The sequence below is a fragment of the Eumetopias jubatus genome, unplaced genomic scaffold (genome assembly GCF_037043125.1).
Source record: "Eumetopias jubatus isolate StellerSeaLion01/CBP00866 unplaced genomic scaffold, mEumJub1_p1.0 scaffold_12, whole genome shotgun sequence".
NCBI lineage: Eukaryota > Metazoa > Chordata > Mammalia > Carnivora > Otariidae > Eumetopias > Eumetopias jubatus.
Window position 1 is genome coordinate 8,976,240 of NW_028274818.1, and position 23,075 is coordinate 8,999,314.

A 23,075-nucleotide genomic window follows, 5' to 3' on the forward strand; every position below is an offset into this window, starting at 1 on the left:
TGTCTGTCTGTCTATGGGTATATGGATGGGTAGACATATGCACCTCTTGTCAAGAGCTTCCCCGAAAATGGCGGGAAGTTGTTAGGAGTCTCTAGGTACCTAGTTTGCATGAGAATGTCTATATTAAAAGTCCCTGTCCTTAATGATAAACACATCTTCATACCTAAAGCTAAGACTTATCAGAAACATGAAACTATGCGATCCATTATGTATTCAGTCTTTGGAAATGCCGAGCTACACCAGGTCGTTATACAACAGCAATCGGACAAAACTCCCTCCCCAACCCACCTCTCCCCTGGCCTCCCCATCCTAATGTCGGCCGACCCCTCACGTCATACGGTTGTTCCGGGTGGGAGCCCAGCCACAGAACTCGAGGGGAAGACTCAAGAGGTAAAGTAAGAATTCTGCATGGAGTACAGGTGGTCGATGGGGTTTCCCACCCGGGACTGCAGGGGCCCGGCTTCTGAGGTTGCTAGGAAACAGTCACCCAGGTTACTGAGGGAGGTGTCGTCACTATCCAGGTCGTGGAAGAGGGGCTCAGCACCTGAAATAGAGATGATATGGTCATGAGGGTCTCAAAGAAGTGACTCCCTCAGGGGCTAGGAATGCGAAAGCCCCCCTGTGCTGCGTGCTGCGGGGCGGGTGGAGGGAGAGCTGCGACGGGGGGCGGGAGGGAGGGAGGGGATCCCCGTCCGCAGATCTCTCAGGGCCTTAGGGGGCCCGGATGGAAAGCGCAACCCCTGAAAACAGGATAAACTCGGTTAGGACAAAGGGCCGAATGGGGTGCAGCAGAAGCAAATGTCAGAACATCTAGACGGTGAGTTTGGGGAGTGGGGGCTGGAGAGGCAGGGGCAGGGCTCTGGCAGGACTCGCCCCCCCAAAACGGTTCTTGAAGGAGGCCCGGGACTAAGACAAATAGCGGGGCTATGAAGGAGGCTCGTGCCAACCCCGGGGGGGAACACGGGTCCCTTCAAACAGCAACATCAGACTGAGTGCCTGCTGACTCCCGGAATGTGTCCTGCAAAGGACAGATGGTTAGGTGCCCGCCCTCGACTAATTCACACCCTTGACCGAGCAGCCGGTAGGGCAAACTGTGGATCGCTCTGGGAGCACTGTGACAAGAATGGAGGTGTCTCCATTTCAGCCTTGACACATGGTACCCGCTCAGATGTATCTATGTATGAATGAGGGTCAGTCAAGTCTGCAGAGAGCTGGATCTTAATCCTAGTTTGCTGTACGCATCACATGGGAGGACAGGGGTTACTTCAACAACAAACAATGCTTTTTAATGAAGGCAAAAAAGGCATTTTGCTTGACAAAATCTGTGACCTGAGCCATGTATCTCTGACTGATACTGTTTTGAACGTTTGGAAATAAAACTGTGTTTTTAGCCATCGGTGCAGTTTATCACAGATTACACAGATTAGATGCATTTCATTGGCCACGGACCTTCTCCGTATAAAAACGCAGTGACCTCTATTTGGCCCTGAGACTGAACTTCAGCCCTGCACTCCAGAGCTCGCCCACCTCATCAGAGCGCCCCAGCCCAGAGCTGACCATCAGGGGAAGCAGCAAACAGGGCAAGTAGGGGAGGCCAAGCTATTCACACACCCAACATTTAAAGCAACCCCAGACTGGAGGGGTGGGGTGGGAGGGGGCAGGGGATGATTTCACTTCACAAGTCAGGTTATGTTTCAGGAGTTAATTTAGAGCACTTAAAGAGTATCGGTTCAATTAGGAAATGTGCTTTCTGTGCTGTTACATATGTTCTTTCTTCAGGTAAAAAGTTTGCTTGGTTAAGGCCCCTGCCCACATCACTGCAGACACTGCTTATGAGCATGTGGGACCAGGTATGAAAGGAAAGGAGGGAAATCTGACCACAGCAAACAGGTCTACAATGGAAGTACAACCTCTCATTTAAAACCAACAAGAATCTCTGAAAAGGAGAATGAATGGAAATATCACTAGTGACTCTGTGTGTTGGTCCTTCTTCTGTAGCCACTGGTTAGATGATCCTAGCAGCATTTTCTGGGCACGTATTCTCCTTTGCTGCTCCGGGGGAGCACCTGGGAACTGTGTGGATGCGTCGGGGAGGGAAGGAGAATCCCAGGCAAGCAGGTTGTGAGAGGTCCCTGCGGGGCTTGAGTCCATCTTACCATATGGGTGCATGTGGTCTCCCGGCATCTGGGGTGGGGTGAGGCCCTGTCGGAAGGGGTCTGAGCTGTAGACGCTCTGCTCGATGGCCAGGAGCTGCTGTGGGGTGGGCAGAGCCGTGTAGGGGTTCATGATCCCTTCCATGGCAGCGTTCCCACCGCCATTTGTCTGAGCTGGAGGACAAAGAAGGCGGCAGATCATTCCCCACGCGCAGCCAGGGCCCCATGCTGGGAGAGAAGGCCCAGAGCATCTTCTGAACTTCATACCCCCCCCCCCCCCCCCCGCTGCCCGGTGTCCCCGTCCAGCACCAGCCTTTGCTGCAGCTTTGTAAGGAGGCGTGAGAGGGGCTGGTGCTCGTGATACCGGGAGCCCCAGACTTGGGGTGGCACGTGCTGTGTCTGCCATCGCACTGTTGCCCCACCACACGGACTTCTCACAGGCCTGCTTGAGCAGCCCGGCAACATGGCAGCTGGCTTCCCCGGCGCCAGCAGTCCAGCGGAGCGCAAAGCAGAAACTGCCACATTTGTCATGACCTCGCCTCAGAAGTCACTCCCTAGGTCAGCCCTCGTCAGTGTCGAAGGGGACGACACAAGGGTGTGAACACCAGGTGGTGACAATCGTGGAGCGCCATCTTGGCTGTGGGACTGTGGTGAGGTCATTTTACTTCCTGGCTCATTTATAAAGTGGACGGGTCAGCCTGGTGATGGGTATGAAAGAGGGCACGTATTGAATGGAGCACTGGGTGTTGTACACAAACAGTGAATCATGGAACACTGCACCAAAACCTAATGATGTAATGTATGGTGATTAACATAACATAATAAAATAAAATTTAAAAAAAAAAGGTCTGGAACAAGGCGACATCAGTGGTTCCCAGCCTGTGCCCCCTCAGGGGCCATCAAGGGTCAACCTCAGAGAAGAGGCATGGGGGAGGTGCAGTTGAACTTGGAGAGCTTTCTCGAAATACATCATTAAAACCAAGGCTACACATGAGTCTGGCAGCCACTGGAGATGATGGATCAAAGATCCTTCCACCATCACCCCACTGAGAGCCCGTCAATCAAGTGGGGTTCATGACACCGGCCCCGCTGACCTCGTGGAGCTGATAAATGTGCTTTGGAACAACTTGCTACACTTGTGTAGAAAATTGTCGGAGACTGGAGGACTCCCTTCCTGCCTCCACATCTTGCTGTGGTTCTCTGAACATCGGCCCATGAACTCTAGAGACTCTACTTTCCACAGCTTCTACTTTCTTAGGTCTGCCCTAGGAGTTGCCCTTCGAATTCTTTCGAGTCTCAAGCACTCTGAGTTTGTGTTCTTAAAATGCCTTGATGCGTTCTCCCCCCACCCTGAGTGTGCTGGCCTATGGGAGTCGACGTGCATGGCTCTTCCATGTCAGTGACCCTCTCTGAACTTCCCAGGGGCCCAGTGCGGCAGGGCTGGTAGGCGGCATTATCCCACCCCGGGGACAGATAGCCTGAGGCGCCAGGAGACAGAAAGGCTGGTCCCAGATCAAACAGCTCTAGGGGTGGAGCTGGGGCAGCATTCGGGTCTCCTGAACAACTTGCCCCAACAACCTTCCCCGGTCCCCATGTCCTTGTTTAAATTCTCTCTCTGAGCATCTATCTTGCTATTAAGATACTGTTTGGCCTAGAAGATTAAGAAGCCAAGGGAACTCTGGGCTGCAAGAGTCAGATTCTAGATTGAGCTGAGCCCAGGTATCAAGCACAAGGCAAGGTCCATCATGCAAGGGCAAGGAGCCCTGTCTAGGGGCCTGAGAACAATTGTCACAGTCATGGCCTTTTTCAAAGTGTGGTCCACAGGGTGGCGGTGGTGGGCGTCTTTTAAAAATGCAGAATTTCAGGGCCTAGCCAGACTAGAGAAATCAGAATCTGTACTTTACCACATGTCAAGTGATTTAGGTCCACACTGAAGGCTGACAATTCCTGTTTGAGGTACAAGCAGACCCCTCAGGGAATCCCGCTGGATGGCTGTTGGGGGCATATCCCTTTAAGAATCACACGGTCATAATATAGTTCTATTTGATTTTTTTTTCCTTTAACTCCCTTGAAGAGTCCCACAACCTGTCCCTCTTCACCTCTTTCCAGTCCTCACACCAGAACTATTAACCACAACAGCAAATGGAGGTGTGCACAGGAAGGGAGAGTTGGGGTGGCATGGCCTAGCGGAACCGAGGTTCAGAGACCTATGCTCCGGTCCTGACTCACCCCCTATTCAGCGAGGACCCGGGTCAGCCTTGCAGAGCCCTTGTCTGCTCATCAGTGAGGTGGGGACAAAGGACTTCTCTGCTCCCCTGGTGGAGTGGGGGGTGTTGTCAGAGTGTTGTCAGAGTCAGTGTGAGAACACTCTTTGAACTATGAACATGCCCGACGAGGGAGAGGGTTACTGTTCTACTCTCCGTATTTTTACTGTTTTATGTCGTTTTAGAAAGGGGTCAGTCACAGTGGTGTCCTCTGTCAATTGATTTGCTGGGAAGGAGGGGGATCTGGGTGTGTCCTGGGCTCTGCGGGGAGTCCTGCCACGGCCCCGGGGGCTCTGGAGAAGGTTCGGACCACCTCAGTCAGCCTCCCAGGCCTCAGCTCGGTGTCCTCGACCCTCTCCCAGATTCCCCGGGGCTCGATCCTCACTGGAAGAGCCTCTGTCCTTGGTGCGGACAGGGCTTTGCTGAGCCCAGAAGTGGCCTTCCAGCAAGAGCCGGGTGGTGGGCGAGGCCCGGACGCTCGCAGGCCCGGCTGGAGGGGCCCTGCTTACCGGAGCTCAGCCTCTGGGTGTTCTGCTGGTCCTGTTGTTGCTGCTGCCTCCGGGCTAGCTTCTTCATCTGACAAGGAGAGGGTTGCAGGGTTAGGGGTTTGGAGGCAGGGGGCCGGCAGCAGGCACACAGGCCTCGTGTGGAAAGCGGAGAGACCACCCCCGCGGCCTGACTCAGGACAGGAGCCAGCCATGAGGCTGTCCACGGCTGCTGTGGGCTCTTCACCCGCTGCCGGGCGCAGTCAGCTGGCTGGGAAGCACCAGGCCGCTCACAAGCACAGGGACTTCCTCTCAGCAGATAAACATCGCCACTTGTGTTGTGACAGTTTCCGGTGAGCTCTAAGTGTGGCATGTGGGGACCGCAGGCGAGCCTAGCTGCATGGCAAGGGGCTGGCTGACAGGGTGTCACCTGGGATGTGGCACTCCCCGCCCACTCCCCCCGTCTGCCGGCCCTGGTGTTGGAGACTCCAGGTAAGGAGCTGATCTCCCAGAGCACCCTGTCACCACCAAAACTTCCCAGAAGGAGCATCTTAACCCAATGCTTCTCACACGGTGTTCTGTGGAACGTTACGGTCCCGTGCGACCCTAACAAAAACGAGCAAACATTTCTCAGAGCTTCCAACTCCTCTGCTTTATGAATCCATTAGGTTACGGGGCCTCTCAAACCTACGGAGACACGGAGTCCTCTCAGGATGGAGTACGTATCAATGGCCCCGTGCTGAGGAATTCAGTTAGGGCAGCGCCGTGCTGTCTGAGCCAATCAGGATCCGATAATGAGATACGAATTTATCACCCACTACAGATTAGGACCCCCGACATACAGGCCACAGGCCACATGCCTTTTTAGGGGCAGGAAACTGGATGAGCACAAGGTCTAAAATAAATGAAAGACTACGGCGGGGCAATGCAGACCTCAGTAACATGACGGTTGGGGTGTCTATGGAGGCCACTGAGGAAAGGGATTCATGCCACCACGCTAGGATATGGCCTCAGTCCTGTCACATGTGTGCTATGGACGTTTCTCTTTGCAATTTTAAATGCACTTTGGTAGCTGGGTTAGATAAAGGTGAATGAAAGAATCCGCTTTTACCAGAAGACACAGAAAGACGTTCATTCCAGCAGACGGCTGGCCAGATTCACAGTCACGGCCACTAGGAAAATCAAAGTCATTTCACTAAAATGAATGCCCCGTCTCTCCCCTGCTGCGGGGCTGCTGTGGCTGACAGGACCATCGATAACAGAATTTTTGAATCAGAAGAACTCCTCTATCCAGTGAGTTCTGGTTCGATAACCCACCCACAAGTATTTATTATTTCAGGAAACCAGCCACACAGAGACAAACGACAGTATGAAGCAGATTACCTTAGCTCTCTGGTTCTGGAACCACACCTGGACGACGCGGACACTCAGCCCTGTCTCTGCAGCCAGGGTCTCCCTCACCTTGACAAAAGGAACATTAGAAATAGAGAAACACTGGCATCTCAGGGGAGGGGGCAGAACATTCCCTACGCGGCACACTGGGAGGCCCGTAGGCTGCATCTTACACGGGAGCTGGCTGGTGTTCGATGGCCAGTGTGATCCCAAACACAAGACCACTGCTTCCCTTGAGGTGGAGAGAGGTCCTTCACCAGGTAAACAAAGGAAGGGATAATTAATTTAGATGTGCATTCCAAGAGGGATTTCTCTGACTCTGGAAATTAGGCCTTCAAGGGGTTCTGGAACATTAGCAAAATCTATCATTGTGCTTTAAGAGTCACATCCATGTCTATGTACTGACCTACTTAAGGAGAAGGGAGGGCGAAAATCACTTTGCAAAACAAACGGCTCTCTCTTGTTCTCTTCCGTCTCAATTCGTTAACCTACATTTTTGGTTCTGTCCCTCACAGCTCTAGGTGACTTTTAGTGTTTCATGAATATTCATATTCCCTGTTACCCTGAGTGAGCCCCACTCAAGGAGAGTAAGACCAGAGCCATCTGGAATCTGCCAGAGCGAAAGCAGTCAGCTCTGATCAGCACATGCGCTGTGGCCCCGTAGAGACAGGACTGTCGGGATCCCAAGGAAGAGATGGGTTGAAACATCCGCCCTCCACGCAGACATACGCTGAGGGGCGGGCAAGGGGGCAGGAAGGGAAAAGGCGAGAAGCTCAGCCTTTCTGAGAGCGAGGCTGAGAGACACCGCCCTCTTGCTTAGATTCTGGGCAGGACATGGGGTTGAACGCCTGACACAGGAGCAAAGAGCTCACAGGACGCCTTGGGAAGCGGTCCACCTCTATCACCCCACTGGGGCTGAGGCCTAGGAGAAGTGAGATGATTAAACCAGATCTTGAAAACACATCCTTCTGCTAAGCCAACTAAAATAGCAGTGTGCCCCAGCCCCACTTCCACCTGCTGAAACCCTATCCATTTTTCAGGGGCCCGGCTCAAAAGCCACCTGTTCCACAAAGCCTTCCTGACTCCCCAGACAGAAGTGACCTTCCCCTTCCCCGGGCTCCCATGGCTCCCAGCTGCCCCTCGGTAATGGTCCTCACAGCTCTCTCCCCCGTGTTAGTTACGTACATTCGCATCTCTCCCCCACCGGCTGGGGGCCTGCAGGCTGCCTGGCCACCAGCACCAGGCACGGGGCCGTACAGGGGCTGGGAGTCTAACACGCGTAGAATCAGTAGTAATAGAAGGAGGTGATCATTTGTCCTTGCATAAGCCTACTTTGGGGCTACTTTACTTCCTACCAGCACCTTCCCTGGAGCCCAGGGAGCAGGAGCGCAGAGAGAGAAAGAGGTCTGCAGGAGGCCAGAGGTGGTGGCAAACGGCATTATTGGTCAGTTCAGCAAGGACGCCCCCTCCCTCCCCTGCTCCCACGGGCGGGCCTTCCCCCCTGCCTCACACTGGGTTAGCCACATGACTTGCTTTGGCTCACGGGATGTGTGTGGACACGGTACGTGTGATCCAAGGAGAGCCTTTCAGTGGTTTTGCCCGGTGTGACTTGGCCTCCTGCCTTCTGCCATCCTCATGGAAACAGCGTGCTCCTTCGGCCTGGAGCCCCGGAGAGACAGGTGGAGCAGGCCTGAACCTGAGCCCAGCTGGGCCACAGCCAAGCCACAGTCCAGGAGCAAGAACACAATGTCCGCTGGAAGCCACTAAGATTTTGTTTGTTTTGACAGCAAAAGCCAACTAATACAGATAGAGAAAAACAATGCTAAGGTTTTTAAAAACGTATTTCCTCCACGAGTTCCAATTTTAAAAAGTTCTTATTTGTATCGTATCAGTAACAAGATTGAGCATATGGCCGTCAATAAATGGCGGGTCTTTAATAAACGGGCACAGCTGGTTGTGGCAGAGACTGCTGATTGTCCCCAGTACCCATTCTCTCCTTCTTCCGATTAACCGTTGAATTCCCAAGCTTTAGCAGGGCATGTGGTCAACCAGGCAGACTCATTGCCCAGCTCCCTTAGAGGAGGTGTAGTCATGGGATTGAACTCTGGCCACCACGTATGAGTGTAAGTGATGCAAAGGATCTTGGGGCATGCCTTGCCCTCTACTTCCTCTTTCTCCACCATGGTGGCTAGAAAAGATGGGGGTACCTATGGCCCCTTAGAACCATGTGACGGATAACAGAGCTCCCTGCTGATCTTGGGTTGCTCATCTCTGGGCTGCGACATAAGATGGAAACAAACTCGTACCTCATTAAACCACAAAAGTTCACAGCAGACCCATCTGCACAGCCCCAAACTGGAAACAACCCACACACCCATCAACAGGTGAATGGACAAAGAAGCTGTGGCGCATCCGTACAGTGGGATACCATTCGGCAACAAAAATGAATGAACTAAGACATCAGTGAAGCCCAAAGTCACCATCCAAGTGGAACAAACTAGAGCAAAAATAAATAAATAGATTTCTATTAGCCACTATATTTTTATTCTCCTTGTTACAGCATCTGGGTCTATACCCTCCAACTGGTACCTGTTGTTGTTGTTCTTCCTGTTGCTCTCCATGAATTGAGCCAGCAGCCACTTGAAATGGGTATAGATGCACAAAAGTATAGGGAGATCCTATTGTCTCCCTGGCCACAGCGTTAGGGATCTGGGGTCTCCAGTAGGGCTCAAGGCTATCGACTCTATCTGAACAGCCTCCCTCACCACCCTGACCCCCGCAACGTGTGCCCATGGACACTCCAGAGGAGGGCAGTATACACAAACAGTGGGGCCCGGTCTCCTTTCCCCTCTTCTTCCCCCCGTACCTTCCTGCACGGCTTGGAGGATACTTCAAATGAGGCCTTGAATGCTCTCCTCTGTTGGGTTGTCAAGATGGTTCTGGGACGTTTGGGGCGCTTATGGTCTTTGCCATCTTCAGCAGCTCCTTTCCCTGCCCCATTGGCTGACTTGCAAAGACTTTCTTCATCATCACTTTTGCCTAAAAGAAGCAGAAAACACTGTGTTAAGGTCTTCAAAGCCACTTCCTGGAGCTGTATGTTATTCTATAACAAGGCACTCGGGTCCGTGTTCCCAGGATGCCTTTAGAGGTGAGTGCAGTAACCTCTGTAGGACTGACTTGAAAGCCTCCAGGAAAGGACCAAGGAAAATACCTCTAAAATCCAGAGACAGCAATCAGAAAGTCCGCCTGTATGGCTCCGAACTTTCTCCCAGGATCGTGTCCTAGCTCCAAAGTTACTAACTGCGTGACCTTGAGCAAGGTACTTAACTCTCTCTGACTCAGTTTCTTTACCTGCAAAACTGGAACAGAAGAGAACCTACTTCATCCGAAGAGTTGTAAGGATTAAATGAGTTTACCAATGAGGCACTCAAAACTCTGCTTGGCATACAATAAATGCCCAATAAGCACTGGTTATTAATGTTATTTCTTAGACGTCATTTTTTCAAGTCTAGGCCTGGAGAAGTTTTGTATAATTTCCTAGACACTGTGTCTGAAATTCTAGCCACTGCCAGGGGTAGAAAATATTACTGTTTAAAAGGCCACAGAGGACCAGCATTAGATTACTTGCAGGGACTGATAACTGAGAGTAGATATAGCATAGGTGGTTAGCCAAAATTGCTTGTGTATAAAATAACTACTAAAGTAACTGTATTTATATTTGTGTGGATTACTTCATAAGCAGTGAGCAACAGGAAGAGTAACTTCTGAAGGAAGCAAAGCCTTCAGCATTAAAGGCCATTGGCAGTTACATACCCAAACAATCCCCACAAGAACCTTGTTTCTCGCTGGGTCTTCATAGAGCTCAGCTCTCCTCTTTCCTCAGTGGGAAACCCCATCCCAAGGGTGTCCCCGGCTCTAGTGTCCTGATGCTGGCTCCCCTTCTGGACACCTCAAGAAATCCAGGTGGAGGGGACCCTCCATGTGTGAGCCACACAACCCCTGTTCTTCATCCCACCCTCCTCTGTGAAGGATGCTCATCTGCATATGCCATTTTCATTTAGATTTCTGTTGACTATTCCATCTGAAGGGACAGTGGCTTCTTTTCTCTATGAACATTTAGACATAGAGTTGGAACAAGAAGGGACACTAACCTGTGAGTTTCTTGAGGGCATGACCCTTGCAATGTCATTGAGCAGGTCTGACGTAGGCACACCTAGGTCTCCATCCAGCTCAGCCCCCCATTATAAGCACAGCGCTATGGGAGTGCGGTCATGCACTGGGCCTCAGTTTCCCCACCTGCACCACCGCAGCAATAACACGCATCTGCAGGCAGCTCAGGGTAGTGCTCTTGCGGGCAAAGCAACTAACCCGGTCCTGGTGCACAGGAGGCTCGAAATAGATGTGGAAAGAATGTCTTTTCCTTCTGTCTCACTCCCCTCAAGAGTACAGGGGAAAAACTCAGACAGATTAAAGAAGAGACAAAAGATGAAGAATCCTCATGACAAGGAGTGGCTACTCTGGCATCTTCACCTCTGAGGCAGCTCTTCCCTGGGGCAAATCCAGTAAGCTGACCTCAGCCATCCCTCCATAGGAAGGGGTTTTAGGATCTTTCTAGAAGGATATTTTCAGAATGGCAAGAAAAAATGAGCACAAAGGAACTCGAAGCCACAGGGAAATAAGAAGACCCCACAAGAAGAGAGACCGTGGGAAAAAAGCCACTGACTCCCCACATTCTCCATTGCAAGGCCCTATACCCCACTGCTCGAAGACCTCCTCTCCCCAAAGCCTGGTCCCTCCCTGAGGCCAAGAATTCTGTCTGCTGCTGGACTCCCATGGTTAAAAGTGTGCTCTTCTGGTATCAGTGAGGCCTTCAGTGAGTTTTCTTTGGAAATGGGCTGACACCCCCCCTCCGCTCCCGCAGGAGCATACAGACCTCCTGTAAGGCCAGCGATGAACGGGGGGCTGAATCTGGAACAAACGACTATGAAATCCAACGTGCAGCCTACATCTGAAAATGCACTTGTTGGCTTCACTGTCTCGCACATCTGAAACTCCTGTAACACCGTACGTTAACTCTACTGGAATTTAAATTAAAAGCTTAATTTTAAAAAAGGCGATGGAACACATAAAATATTTTATCAGATAAAAACAATAAAAGAAAACATACAATTTAGGAACCTCATGTGTTATAACCAATTCTGTCCATAACATGATATTTGCAAATGTCTTCTGGAGTCAGTCTGACTCTCTTGACAGTCATTCCTCACGTGGTCTGATGTAAATGCTTATTGACAACTAGGAGAACAAAACTCATGACAATATAAGGTCTAAAGTCACACTAGATTCCTTGGTAACGGCTCATATACGCTGCCATCACTTGGGAAAGCAATGTGGGCTCTGGAGTCATCCAAACTCAGGTTTAAATTCTGGCTCTGCCTGTTATGATGTGTGATTTTGAACAAATTCTCAAGACTCAGTTGTCTCATCGGGGAGGGTGACGGGGTTGTTGGCATTAAATGAGATGATACATGTAAAGGGTTTAGCGCTGTCTAGAACGTAACAGGTGCCTTCTAAATCATCATCATCGTCGTCACCATTATTACTTCAACATAAAAGAAGAATTCTTGACCTGGGGAGACACATGTTTTCTGTTAATAACAGTCGCCTGTCGACGGAAGTCGGAGTTGAGGTTTTACAAACTCAGCATTCATTTCTCTCTTTGCGGACATGACCCCAGCCAACACTGAGAGTTGGTTGTGTAGCTGGGAGCCTGTGAGTGCTTTCAGGAAGGAAGGTGAAGGGAGGGAGACGGAGCTGGGCCGGTTCCAGACGGAAGATGTAATTGCTGAAATTTGTTGGGAGCCCCGGAGGCAGGCTGCCCGAGGCCCCTGGCGTCGCTGCGCACTGCCCCCCTTGTCTGGGATACCCATACCTTCCCCAAAAGCTGCTGTTCCATCATGGAACAGTGGGGAGGAGGAAAGAGAACTATCTCGTGGGCTGGTCCCCGGTGCCCACTTTTGGAGGATGTGGAGAGCACTATGTGTGGCTCATTCATCCTCTCCCGGTCCCTGGAGGAGGAGAGACGAAAACATTTGTTTTCAGAAGAGGAAGGAGAAGGGGGCCGGGGGTGGGGGGGGTGGGGGAGGAGGGGCAGGACAGAAAGAATGAGATTACAATCGGTTTCAAGTATTTCTATTGCTTTTGGGGTACGTTTTCTCCCTTCGATTCCTGTTTTCTGCTCCTAATCTCTCTCTCTTCTGTCTCCTCAGGTCCCACCCTTTGCCTTCCAAGAAGCTCCTCATGCTCTAGACCAGGGGCCTACAAACTTTTTTTTTTTTTTTTTTTTTTTGTAAAAGGCCAGACAGTAACTATTTTACTCTTTGCAGGCCTCACGGAAGCCACAGACAATACGAGTAGGCGTGTATTCCAAAAACGGGCCCCAGGCCAGATTGGGCCTGCATACCATAGTGGGCTGATCCCTTTGTAGACCTCTCCTGACCCGTCTTCCATCAGAACTTACATATCCTCCGTGCTAGTCTTTCAGGTTTTGACTCTGGGGACAGGGAGCTCTGCTGATGGACACCGAGGAGTCAGTGATGAGCACAGTCGGATGGGTTCTCTCCCACGGTCAAAAACATCTATGCATTGAACAGAAAATGCCTCCAACCAAGCAGTCACTGCTGTGGAATTCCAGGTGTCCTGGCAGAGCCGAGCGAGGGATTCTGAAGACAGAGCAGGGAGGGGCCTTCTGGCACTTCTCAAGGTGCTGACAGATGCCCAGGAGAAGGCAGACCATCACTAAACATCACCTACTCCTTATCTGCTGGGTTGTAAATATTCCGGGCAGAACAGTGCCCTCTCACTCTCTCGGGGAACTTCCAGGCTGCTCCTGGGATGTTCACCGAGGCTCCCGCCTTCTCTTGCCGCAGGGACAGGGCTGTCGGACTCCGGACCCCAACTTCTCCATTAAAAAAAAAAAAAACACGCAATGCCTAGGATACACACTTATCGATGGGTCCGAGAGAAAGAAACGTTCGAAAAGAGCTAGGAAATTTCTCCCAGAACCAGCAGGAAGCCTGGAGAGCAGAAGATGAAGAGCGACTTTGAAATCGCAGAGATGTGGGAATGCAAGAGGGAGCCGGCCCCGCTCTGTTGCCAGCGCTCCCACACCCAGATGCAGGTCAGAGCGATCCCTCATAATTTAAGCTGACACCCCTCAGTGGAGATGAAAGGAACACCACTCGCTGTCTCCGACAACAAATGTCAGCATCCCTGGAGGCCATTTAGACACAAACACAGCATAAATCTGACTCCTAGTGGGGAAGGCCAGAGATTGAGTCTCCACACACAGCCTGCCATAGTGAAATGAATTTGCTTGGCATAAAGTTTGAACATGTTTCTCAGGGTCTTTCTTTCCCCTTTCTCATAAAAAAAAAAAAAAATCTGGAATGGCTCAGGGCTGTTGCTTCCCCCTTGCCTGGCCCTCCCACTCGTTTATGACATAAGCAATCACAGATGAAAGACCCAGCCGTGGTTTATGGCCCCGAGATGGGCTGCCACTACCTGTGGGGCCTCGTAGATTCATTTCAGGTTGTTGGAAAAATCCCAACGGCCCATAAACAGGGAAAGAGATATCTGAGCTTGGCCCAGGAGGTGAGGGTGGTAGTGGGAGGGGTGGGGGGAGAGACCCGCATGCTCGGGAAGGGAGAGGCAGGAACGGACCTCAGATGCTGCCCCCATGATGAGCCTCATAAATGTCCTTCAGGCCGGGGGAGGAGAGGAAGGGTCTGGGACTTGCTGTGGGGGGAGGGGGAGAGAAAGGAGGAAGGGCGGGATGTATGAAGACAGGAAGCTATTTCAGTTGCTGCCCTGCACTGCAGGATCGGAATTCCATTCTCCCGGAGCCGAGCGGTGGTCAACTCTGGATGCAGTGCAGCATCTAAAATCCAAGAGGCAAGATGTGAAGTCCTCTAGAAGCGTCGAGTCTCTGTACTAGAACTAGTACACTTTCAAACTACTGTTTGAAACTACCTTGCACATGGTTCTGCAAGGAGGTCTCGACTCCGACCAAACCCAGGTTCCCATGAAAGATCAGACTTGGAACCGGTTCACTGCCTCATTTCACTCAATGAGCATCCATTATGGGCTCGTGTCAGGCACGGGACCAGGACAACCCTGGGATATGGAGATGATGAAGACTCACCCCCTCCTCTCACAGAGATCCCAGATTCGGAAAGGGGAAAAAGGTCCAATGGTCAAAGAACGATAACTCTGCTCAGAGGAGCGAGGGGAGGGGACCGGAGAAGGTGACATCGTGCAGGTGTCACCTGAACTACAAATGAGTCACACAAACAACGCACAGCAGTTCCAGATATAGGAGACGGGGCGCCGCATGTCACAAGAGCAGAACTTCCAATGGCACGGCAGCAAGACATCGACCCAGGCAGCGGGCTCATCAAATAGCCAGTGTGCCGGCACGCAGCTCCAGCCCAGCACTGCTCAGGGCACTGGGAGGGGTAACAAAGACCTCAGACATAACCCCTTGCTCTTAAGGAACAGAAAACAGAGTTAGCACATACGAAATGATCAAAAATATCACACAGAACTTGGCTAAGTTCTTCGGGCATGGTGAGAAATGTGAGTACAAACGTGGGCATTTAGAAAAGACACTTCCGTGAGCCAGAGAGGCTAGTAGCAGGAGCTTAAACACAGGGACGAGGGAGGCGAGGTCTTCCAGAGGCCAAGGGCAGGAAGCTGGAGCTCTGGAGGGCTCAGCCTGCCTTTAACCTCAGGAAGGGGAAGAAAATGAATGCACACCCAGGGACCACAACAGGGAACCTCAGGGCCTCATCGGAGGGTACACAACTTGGAGGAAGAAGAAATACAGGTGGAGAGGGGCCCCAATGTCCCAGAGCCGATGCTGTCGGCAGTGACGAGATAAATGACAAGGGGAATCCTGTGGCTGGAGCCACATGGGAAAAGGGTGGACCGGGGAAGGCCCAGACGCCAGGCCCGGAATTGCTGGGCCCATGTGGGGTGATGATATCCACCCTGAAGCCCGGGCTGAGGAAACCGCTCAGGTCCCAGCACTAGACAGGGACCCTGAAACAGAAGACAATGCCCATGTCCCAGGCACCAATTCTGTGTCAGCCCTTTTGTGCCCAGGGCACACGTGTCCTCTCATCTCCATGGCAATGCGCACGACAGGTAGTACCATTCATTCTGCTCCTGCCCAGGGAATAAAGACAGCCTCAGAGAGGTTCAGGAATCTCCCCACCAACATGCAGGGCCCCCACGGCAGGACCAGGTTTCATCCAAGGCCTGTCTACTTCCAAGCCCAGGCCCAAGGCGCTCCTGCAGAGCGGAGAGAAACAAGACTTTTTTTTTTTTTTTTTTTTTTTAAGATGGAAAGAAAGAAGGGGGGAGAGGGAGAATCTTAAGCAGACTCCACGCCCAATGCAGAGCCTGACACGGGGCTCGATCTCACGACCCTGAGATCACGACCTGAGCTGAAATCAAGGGTCGGATGCTTAACCAACTGAGCTACCGAGGCGCCCTGAGAGACAGACTTTTTAACCAGCAAACCAGACATAAGTAAAGGACAGTAACCTGTGCATCCTGGCCTAAGAGTGGCGACAGTCAGATGCTCTGTGTCCCACAGCCCACTGAAAGATCACTCTTTTATCAGGGGCCATAAAGAATGCTAGAAAGTCACTCCGGGCATGAAATAGGAGACTGGGTTCTAAGCCCTAATTCTGCAACTCAGCTGTATACCCTTGGTTGAAATTCCCCACATCTCGGAGACTCCATTTCTTCATCTACAAGATAATATAAAAATCCCTTATGCTTACCTAATCCTTGGCATGGAGTCATTTTACAGTTGCATTGTTTCATTGTTTCTATCACAACCCAGGAAGCAGGAAATGCGTGTTTGTCTTTTTTTTCTTTCCCTTTTTACAGATGCATAAACTGAGGCCCAAGGAGGGAGTTGTACTGCCCAAGGGCACAGGGTTGGGATGCTCTGTCTTGTGCCCCCACATCCCTTCTCCCTGCCTCAACTGCCTCATGGGATAGGTATGAAGATCCAAGGGTCCCTGGTATTTGCAAAATATCACGTGTTGGCCACCTACAGGTGGCATCGCCGTTATTAAAGAGGGAGAAAAGAAAGGCTCACAGGAAGGCTTTTTCGGGGGTGGAAAGCCATTCTTTTCTGTCCAGAAGGGACAGAACCTCTCCTCCCTCCCCAACACATACCTTACCATTGCAGTCCCAGCCAAAATCTCCAGTCACAGGGCACTAAGCCTTTGCAGAGCACAGCAGACAGAAGCCAAGTCCACGCCTGAGTCAGGCTGGAGGTCAAGTGTCTTGGAAAGGCACCTTCGTACGGCCATGCCCACAATGGATGGGGGTTTCTGTGCCAGGCAGGGGGAGGGGCCAGCAGGCCAGCCAGGACCCTGAAGGGAGCTACAGCTCCACTCTGGGGATGATGGCAGCCACCAGAGCCTGGACACCTCACTTGCTTGCCCTGGTGGACTGGTGCTCGTGGGATGGAACCTCGCCAGGTGAGGTCTATAGGGAAACACGACAGTATTGGTGCAGATTGCCGGGATTATTGTGGATTTGCATCAGTTTGGGGCCTCTTCACATTTGAATAGGCTTTATGCTTACACCTACCTTGCCACACACACACACACACACACACACACACACACACACACACTGCATCTTTTCTCTGGAGTTCTATTGCTTTCCCCATTTTAATAAACACACATCTACATGCAATCCAAACTGATGAGCACAGGTGTGAATGCTGACTGCCCCTATGCCCAGACTTGTCATATATGGAAATACTAATAATTACGATATCACGAGATTCCTCTACACCAACATCACTGTATGCAAATCAAGAACAGACAAAAGCACTACACAAAAGCCAGGACTTGTGTTGTTTGGATTTGGCTAGCACCAGAGAGAGAGACTGGAAGCTTATAATAAGCCAAATCAGGTATTTGGGGCTCAGGGTTCAGCCTCAGTAAAAGCTCATTAATCCAGATGCACCAATGGTTCACTAGGTGTGGGCTGTGATATGCATAATGTTGTCCTAGGTTAAAGGGGAACCTGAGTGGGGCTCAGCGGGTGAAGCATCGGCCTTCGGCTCAGGTCACGATCCTGGAGTCCCAGGATCAAGCCCAGCATGGGGCTCCCTGCTCAGTGGGGAGTCTGCTTCTCCCTCTCCATCTCCTCCTCCCCCATTCATGCTCTCTTCCTCACTCTCTCTCAGATAAATAAATAAAATCTTAAAAAAAACAACAACATTGTCCTAGGTTACTATTAATAAGGTCTGAGTGCAACTGTTCTGGTTTAGAAACAGACTAAAGCGGATTGAATGCTGTATCTCTTTGGAGTAGTCCAATTTTGCTGCATTAATCACTAGTCCTCTGGAGGCTAAAATTATCTGAGAAAATGAAACTGTTTCAAGTCAGGGTTGGGAGACAAGGAGTTAGTTATCTCTCCAAATTAAGAAAGACCCAGACAACAATCCTCGAGATGACTGCGGAGTTGAGTGAGTTGGCTAACGTTGTTAATGTTCTCATGGGGAAGTGAATCCTCCCTGGACAAGTTCATTGCAGACTTAATCATACAGAGAAGTTGCTCAGATGACCACAGCTGATCTGACTGCCTATGCCCTTGGCAGAGACGTCCTGATTGTGATTAGGCCCTCTGCTGGTTTGAAGGGGCAAGCTGAGGCCACTACCCAGGCCAGGTCTGTACCTTCAGACTCTAATTCATCCCACAAAACACGGAGAGACTCAAAAGAGCAGGGAAAAGTGAGGTCAGATACACCGTCTCTGTGCTTACCTCCAGCACTCACCAGCTATGTGATCCAAGGCCAATGACCTAGCCTCTCTGAGCCCTACCCTCCTAAGTTGGAAAATCAGGGGAATAAAGACCTGCCAAGCCACCCTGATAGGGTTTGAGAACTCAAAAGAAGGAGTAGGTAAAAGCACTTTTTTTTTTTTTTAAGATTTTATTTATTTGTTTGACAGAGAGAGAGAAAGAGCACAAGCAGGGGGAGCGGCAGGCAGAGGGAGATGGAGAAGCGGGGATGTGGGGCTCGATCCCAGGACTCTGGGATCATGACCTGAGCCGAAGGCAGCCGCTTAACTGACTGAGCCACCCAGGCGCCCCTGAAAGCACTTTTTTAAAAATTGTAAAATACTATTAAAATGTAAGATGTTTTCAATTTTCTTATTTTTACTACGTCTCTTGATGGCTTAGGAACCTACTGTCTGTCCCCACTATGAAACTCACACTCCTCATCCAGAATGTCCCATCATTCCACAACTACACCCGGGTGTGCACCTACACATACAGGCTCTCTTGCAGACACGGGGTGAGATGGCATGGACAAGGGGAATAAAGTCTCTGCCTTCCTATCTCTGGTGGGAGAAGACAGACAGTGAATAAATGAAGGAAAACATAATTCAGTCTATGACAATGTTAAATGCCGGGAATAAAATAAAATAGAGCAAGAGGCTACTGAAGGACCAGGGAGAGTAAAGAACACTGTTTTCAGGTCCACAATTCTGTACCGAAAAGATCCACATCTTCTCCCGGGACCACCCTCGACTCCCTTCTGTGTCAGTTCCTTCCCTCTCCAAAAACCCAGAGCCCATGTTTGTCTACCTTAAATGTTTTAGTCACACAAGAATATTTGAATTAGAAGACAACTTTATATGTTGCCTTACATTCTCCAACCACTAGAGCTGAAAATAGTATCATAAACTCTAAGTGTAGATTTTTTAAAAAATTCAATTAATTAACAAATAGTGTATTATTAGTTTCAAAGGTAGAGTTCAGTGATTCATCAGTTGCATATAACACCCAGTGCTCATTATATCACGTACCCTCCTTAATGTCCATCACCCAGTTACCCCATCCCCCCATGCACTTCCCCTCCAGCAACCTTCAGTTTGTTTCTTATGATTAAGAGTCTCTTATGGTTTGTCTCCCTCTCTGATTTCATCTTATTTTATTTTTCCCTCCTTTCCTCTATGATCCTGTTTTGTTTCTGAAATTCCACATATGAGTGAAATCATATGATAATTGTCTTTCTCTGATTGACTTATTTCGCTCAGCATAATACCCTCCAGTTCCATCCACATCATTGTAAATGGTAAGGTTTCATTTTTTGATGGCTGCATAATATTCCATTGTGTGTGTGTGTGTGTGTGTGTGTGTGTGTGTGTGTGTGTGTGTGTGTGTGTATACCACATCTTCTTTATCCATTCATCTGTCGATGGACATCTTGGCTCTTTCCATAGTTTTGCTATTGTGGACATTGCTGCTATAAACATTGGTGTGGATTTTTTGAAAAAAAGTACTACACGGGACTAACCTAAGACTCCTGTCAGGACATACTTCTGGAGGCAGTATAGCAGAATGGTTAAAAGCAGTGTTTTGGACTCAAATAGTTTGCTCCATCATTTTATCATTTAGCTGGTGCTCTTGGCCAAGCTGCCTGGCATGAAGTTTTGGTCTTCCCAACTGTAAAACGGGGTTTAAAGCACCTACCCAATAGGCTAATTATAATAGTTAAACTAAACAATTTATGTATAGTATTTATGGTACTAAGCTTATGGTAAGAACGTAATAAATGCTTACTGAATACATATTATCATTATTATTCTATTTTCCATATCCGTAGAATAAGCTTCTAGGAAACAGAGACACATCTAAATAATCTTGTATCCTCCACAACACAGCACCATGCTGAGCACTCGGGAGATTAATAATTAGTTGCTAAATAGTTCATGTCCAATTAATACAGAGTGGACAGAATGAAGCCAAAAGTCACATTGGTAATGCATGGCATGAACTGGCACACTGCAGAGTTCTGTCTTCCCATTTTTCACAAATCCATTCACCAATGCCAACCAACTTCCTGTAGTTATAGAAATTATTGGAGAATTACTAGTTATCCCCATACTTGGGGGCTCAGCTGGGATGAAATAGACGCCCCTTAAACTATGATCTGAATTTCTCTTTCACATTGCTCTTGATCCCACAGACAGCCCTCAGTTTCATCACCATCCAGTTATGTTTTCATGAGGAGGAGAAGACAGCAGGCCGTAAAAAAGAGAAACCCAAAATTATGATAATTAGGGATAAAGGGAGGAAGAAGCGAAACCAAAGAAAAGAAAACTGGAAACGTGGACAGAGAGAGGCCAGCATCGTGGAGCAGGGACCATGGTGCAATCAGTCCTCTAGCCAGTCATCCGGTGACAGGGACACACGGTCCCCAAGCACAGCTGCGGGGAGGAGGAGGCCCTCAGCCCTCTCGGGCTGGGCTGCCCTTCCTAAGTGCAAGATCCTCAACCAACATTCACATGGCCACGGTCCTTCACAGGTGATAACTCATGGGATTGGAAAACAAGTATTTTTTGCAGAAAGAGCTTTCCCTAAATTAACTATAAACTGAGTACAATTGTGTCATGAACCCCACTACAACCATCTGGAGAATATTTATGGTCATTACCCTTAAGTGAAGTTGGGTGGCCCGAGATGATCCTGATGTTGAGGAAATCATCGCGAATAACACCATCACGAACACTTCATGTAATTAGCTAGCTTTGAATTTTTAACACTAAAAACTCTTCTCAATACTGTCATTGCTTATAAAGTATAGAGTTTATTGTTGAAATAAAGGTAAGAGGAAGCATGGTGTTGCTCTGAACCTAAGACCACTGTAATTATAGTCTAGACTCTGGAACAGTGGCTTTCAAATTTGAGAAGACCTGGAGAACTGGTTAAACAAGGATTGCTGGGCCTCTCTCCCTCCACCCAGAGTCTCTGGGATGCTGGGTCTTGCCCCTAGTAGGTCTGGGAGTGGTTTGTGACTTCCCATGTCTAACAATTTCCCCGGTGATGCTGATGCTGCTGGTCCAGAAACCACACTTAAGAGAATCACTGACCTAGAACATTCCTCCCTCTCTTGGCCTACCCCTACCCCTGTATGTATACACAGGGAGGTCCAGCAATCATAACAGAGTCTTTTTTTTTTTCAGTTTTATCAAGAAAAAATTGACATCCATTGCTGTATATGTTTAAGGCAGACAGCATGATGATTTAATTTATATATGTTGTGAAATTATTACCATGATAGGTTCTGCTAACATCCATCGTCTCATATAGATACAACAAAAAGAAAGGAAAAAATTTTCTCCTTGTGATGAGAACTCTTAAGATTTACTCTCTTAACAATTCTGCATGTACCATACATGAGTGTTAGCTTAACATGTTGGTCATCATGTTGTACATTCCATCCCTAGTGCTTATTTATCTTGTAACTGGAAGTTTGTAACTTTTGATCACCTTCCTCTAATTCTCCCTCCCCCCAATATCCCCTCTGGTAGCCCTAAATCTGATCTCCTTTTCTATGAGTTTGGTTTTTTGTTTTGTTTTTGTTTGCTTATTTTTTTTTTAGGTTCACATAGGAGATCATATAGTATTTGCCTTTGTCTGACCTATTTCACTTAACATAATGCCTTTAAGGTCCAACCATGTCACCACAAATGATAGGACTGCCTCATTTTCCTGAATAATATTGTGTATATATACCTCAACCTCTTCATCCATTCACCCATTGATAGACACTTAGGTTTTCCATGTCTTGGCTACTGTAAATAATGCTGTGAACATCAAAGTCTAGATATCTTTCCAAGATCCTGATTTCAGTTCTTTTGGATATATGCCCAGCAGTGGAATTGCTAGATCCTATGGCAGTTCTATTTTTAATTTTCTGAGGATCCTCCACACTGTTTTCCATAGCAGCTACACCAACTGACATTCCCACCAACAGTGCACAAGGGTTACCTTCTCTCCTTGCCATCTCTGTCCTTTTGATGATGGCCATTGTAACAGAGATGAGGTGATATCTCATTGTAGTTTTAATTAGCATTTCCTTAACGATTAGTGATGCTGAGCAACATTTCATGTGCCTGTTGGCCTTCCATATTATCTTCCTTGGAGAAATGTCTATTCAGGTCATTTGCCCATTTTTAAATTGGGTTATTTGGGGATTTTTGCTATTGAGTTGTAGGAGTTCTTTATATATTTTGAATATGAACCCCTTATCAGATATGCGGTTTGCAAGGATTTTCTCCCATTCCATAGCTTATCTTTCATTTTGATGGTTTCTTTTGTAGAGCAGACGATTTTTTAGTTTGATGTAGTTCCAGCTGTCTATTTTTTATTTTATTGCTTGTGCTTTGGTGTCCTATCCAAAAAATCATTACCGAGACCCATGTCAAGAAGCCCTGTTCCTGTTTTCTTCTAGGAATTTCATGGATTCGGGTCTTGCATTTAAGTCTTTAACCCATTTTGACTTAATTTTTGTGAGTGGTATAGAATATGGGTCCAGTTTCATTCTTTTACATGTCAATATCCAATTATCCCAGCACTATTTATTGAAGAAACTGTCTTTTTTCCATTAAGTAGTCTTGTCAAATATTCGTTGACCATATATGCTTGGGTTTATTTCTGGGTTCTTGATTCTGTTCCATTGGTCTATTGGTCTGTTTTTATGCCAGTACCATACTGTTTTAATGACTACAGGTTTATAGTATACCTTGAAATCAGGAAGTGTGATGCCTCCTCCCTCGTTCTTCTTTCTCAGGATTTTTTGGCTATTTGGGATCTTTTGTGTTCTACATAAATTTTAGGACTGCTTTTTTTCTACTTCTGTAAAAAAAAAAATGTCTTTGGAATCTTGATAGGGA

At 48.8% G+C, this 23,075-nt stretch overlaps 1 protein-coding gene across 1 annotated transcript in view; it reads right to left on the reverse strand.

Moving 5' to 3' along the window:
* Nucleotides 1–291: 291 nt before the first annotated feature.
* The window catches only part of LMX1A (LIM homeobox transcription factor 1 alpha), a 151,974-nt gene continuing 129,190 nt past the window's right edge, over nt 292–23,075 (reverse strand). The window contains exons 4-8 of the mRNA XM_028104751.1: nt 9,161–9,333; nt 6,286–6,363; nt 4,927–4,993; nt 2,157–2,327; nt 292–544 (exon numbers count right to left, since the gene is read on the reverse strand). Coding sequence (XP_027960552.1) covers nt 384–544; nt 2,157–2,327; nt 4,927–4,993; nt 6,286–6,363; nt 9,161–9,333 — 650 coding nt within the window. The 3' untranslated portion in view covers nt 292–383. The remainder of the gene's footprint in view (nt 545–2,156; nt 2,328–4,926; nt 4,994–6,285; nt 6,364–9,160; nt 9,334–23,075) is intronic.